Genomic DNA, 1,616 nt, shown 5'->3' with positions numbered 1-1,616 from the left:
CGGGATTGTCAACTGGAATTTGAGCAAATCCTCGTAACGGGTGAGAGGCTTCTCACGATTATGCTGGAGCTCAAACATCGCGATGTCGTCGCTCTTGGCAGCTAGATGATCCACAAACTTGTCCTTCCAGCCAGCGAAAATGCGCCTTATTCCCTTGGAACTACAGCCTGCTCATGTTGGACTCAGTGGGCTTCCTTATCTTATTTGAAATGATGAATTGAACTCTGTAGAGTAGCTCTCGATACAGTTTATTTAACTTTACTCTTAACTACCTATTCTATAGACTTGTGCTCAGTCTGAGGCAGAAGAAGAAGTGAGCTCGTCCTCGGACAGCATCTCCCTCGAATCCTCATCGCACTCTTGTTTGGTTGGCAGACAGCCTCTGTCTGCCGGTGCACTGTATCCCAGTACTCTTAGGATCTGTCTTACCCTAGTACTTACATTTACAATAATAAATGTAAGTCTTTATTTGTGCTGTCACATCAATCTGTTCACTGAACAGATTGATGTGATCAGTATCTCTGGTCGACAGCTCGCCGCCTTCGGGTAAGAACCGTGCTGTCCAACAAGCGTGAACACCACGTACGGGTCGCTCTTGCCACCAAGCATGTCCAGATCTGCGGCCGCTATGTCCTGACACTTGAAGAGAATGATACGTACAATGAACGTCTTTCTCTGCTTCATCGTCAATGTCATCGGCATTTTTGGTGGGGTTACACTTGAACAGCGCCGTCGATACCTTGGAGTGGAGAGAGAGAGAGAGACAGCTAGGCGGCGCTGTTGCAGACTGTGCTTATGAGGCGCGAGGCTGGAGACAGCAGAGCCCAGGAGCGGCGAGGCTCAAATGGCCGGTTGATGTAGAAGTCGGAATGACCGATTTTCGGTGTCGCAAAGTGTAATCAAAGTGTACCCTCAATAACGGTTGCGATGGAACTAACGTACCCCACAAACATGGATACAGTATACATTATACGTTATATTCTGACTTTTGATACTATACTGTATAATATCCAAAGCATCTAATTCATGGATTCCAGTATCCACATTGTGGATTCCACTACCCACAGCAACGATAAAAGATTCGCGTATCAGGTTGTCACGGAGCCGCCCCGCATCAGAGCTAAGAAGATGGCATCCACTGAGACCGACCTTGCGGTACGAGAGACACCAGTCAACGAGGCGGGTCGTGAGCTCATTTCGACCGGATATGCGTTGTTAGCGGCCTGTCGCTGCGGAAAATTAAAAGCTGTTCAAGATCTCCTCGTGAGAGGGGCCGATATTAACGTCCAAGATCCGCGGGGTAAATCTGCGCTTGTATATGCAGCTATGACTGGCCACACTGAAGTGGTAAGCTTACTGGTTGAACATGGCGCTAATCTGGAAGTGACAAGTGCAGACGGCAAGACACCCCTTGCGTTCGCTGTCTCCCGTGGCAACACCAATGTGGTGGACATCCTTTTGAAAGCTGGAGCCAACATTGGCTTCCAGCTTCCCAGTGGAGACACTGTTCTTCACATCGCCTGTGAACATGGCTACCTTGCTATTACTGAATTACTTCTCAAGAAAGGTGCACGTGTTGATACGCCAAATAAGAAGAAATGGAGACCCCTTATGAT

At 48.3% G+C, this 1,616-nt stretch overlaps 2 protein-coding genes across 2 annotated transcripts; one reads left to right on the top strand and one right to left on the bottom strand.

Annotated features, from left to right (window-relative positions):
- Positions 1 to 477: 477 nt before the first annotated feature.
- On the bottom strand, positions 478 to 702 carry PPTG_15310 (hypothetical protein; the record flags this gene model as incomplete). Its single annotated transcript, XM_008912362.1, has 2 exons — positions 478 to 494; positions 555 to 702. 2 exons carry the CDS (start codon positions 700 to 702, stop codon positions 478 to 480), a joined length of 165 nt encoding a protein of 54 aa, XP_008910610.1.
- A 354-nt stretch (positions 703 to 1,056) lies between these two features.
- Positions 1,057 to 1,561, top strand: PPTG_23671 (hypothetical protein; the record flags this gene model as incomplete). The annotated part of the gene is made up of 1 exon (XM_008912361.1): positions 1,057 to 1,561. A coding segment is annotated over one exon (504 nt), but the record flags the coding sequence as incomplete, so codon positions are not given.
- Between the last annotated feature and the right edge of the window lie 55 nt (positions 1,562 to 1,616).

The sequence above is a fragment of the Phytophthora parasitica genome (assembly GCF_000247585.1).
Source record: "Phytophthora parasitica INRA-310 unplaced genomic scaffold supercont2.46, whole genome shotgun sequence".
NCBI classification, from domain to species: domain Eukaryota; phylum Oomycota; class Peronosporomycetes; order Peronosporales; family Peronosporaceae; genus Phytophthora; species Phytophthora nicotianae.
This window is presented reverse-complemented; position numbering and strand designations above follow the sequence as displayed.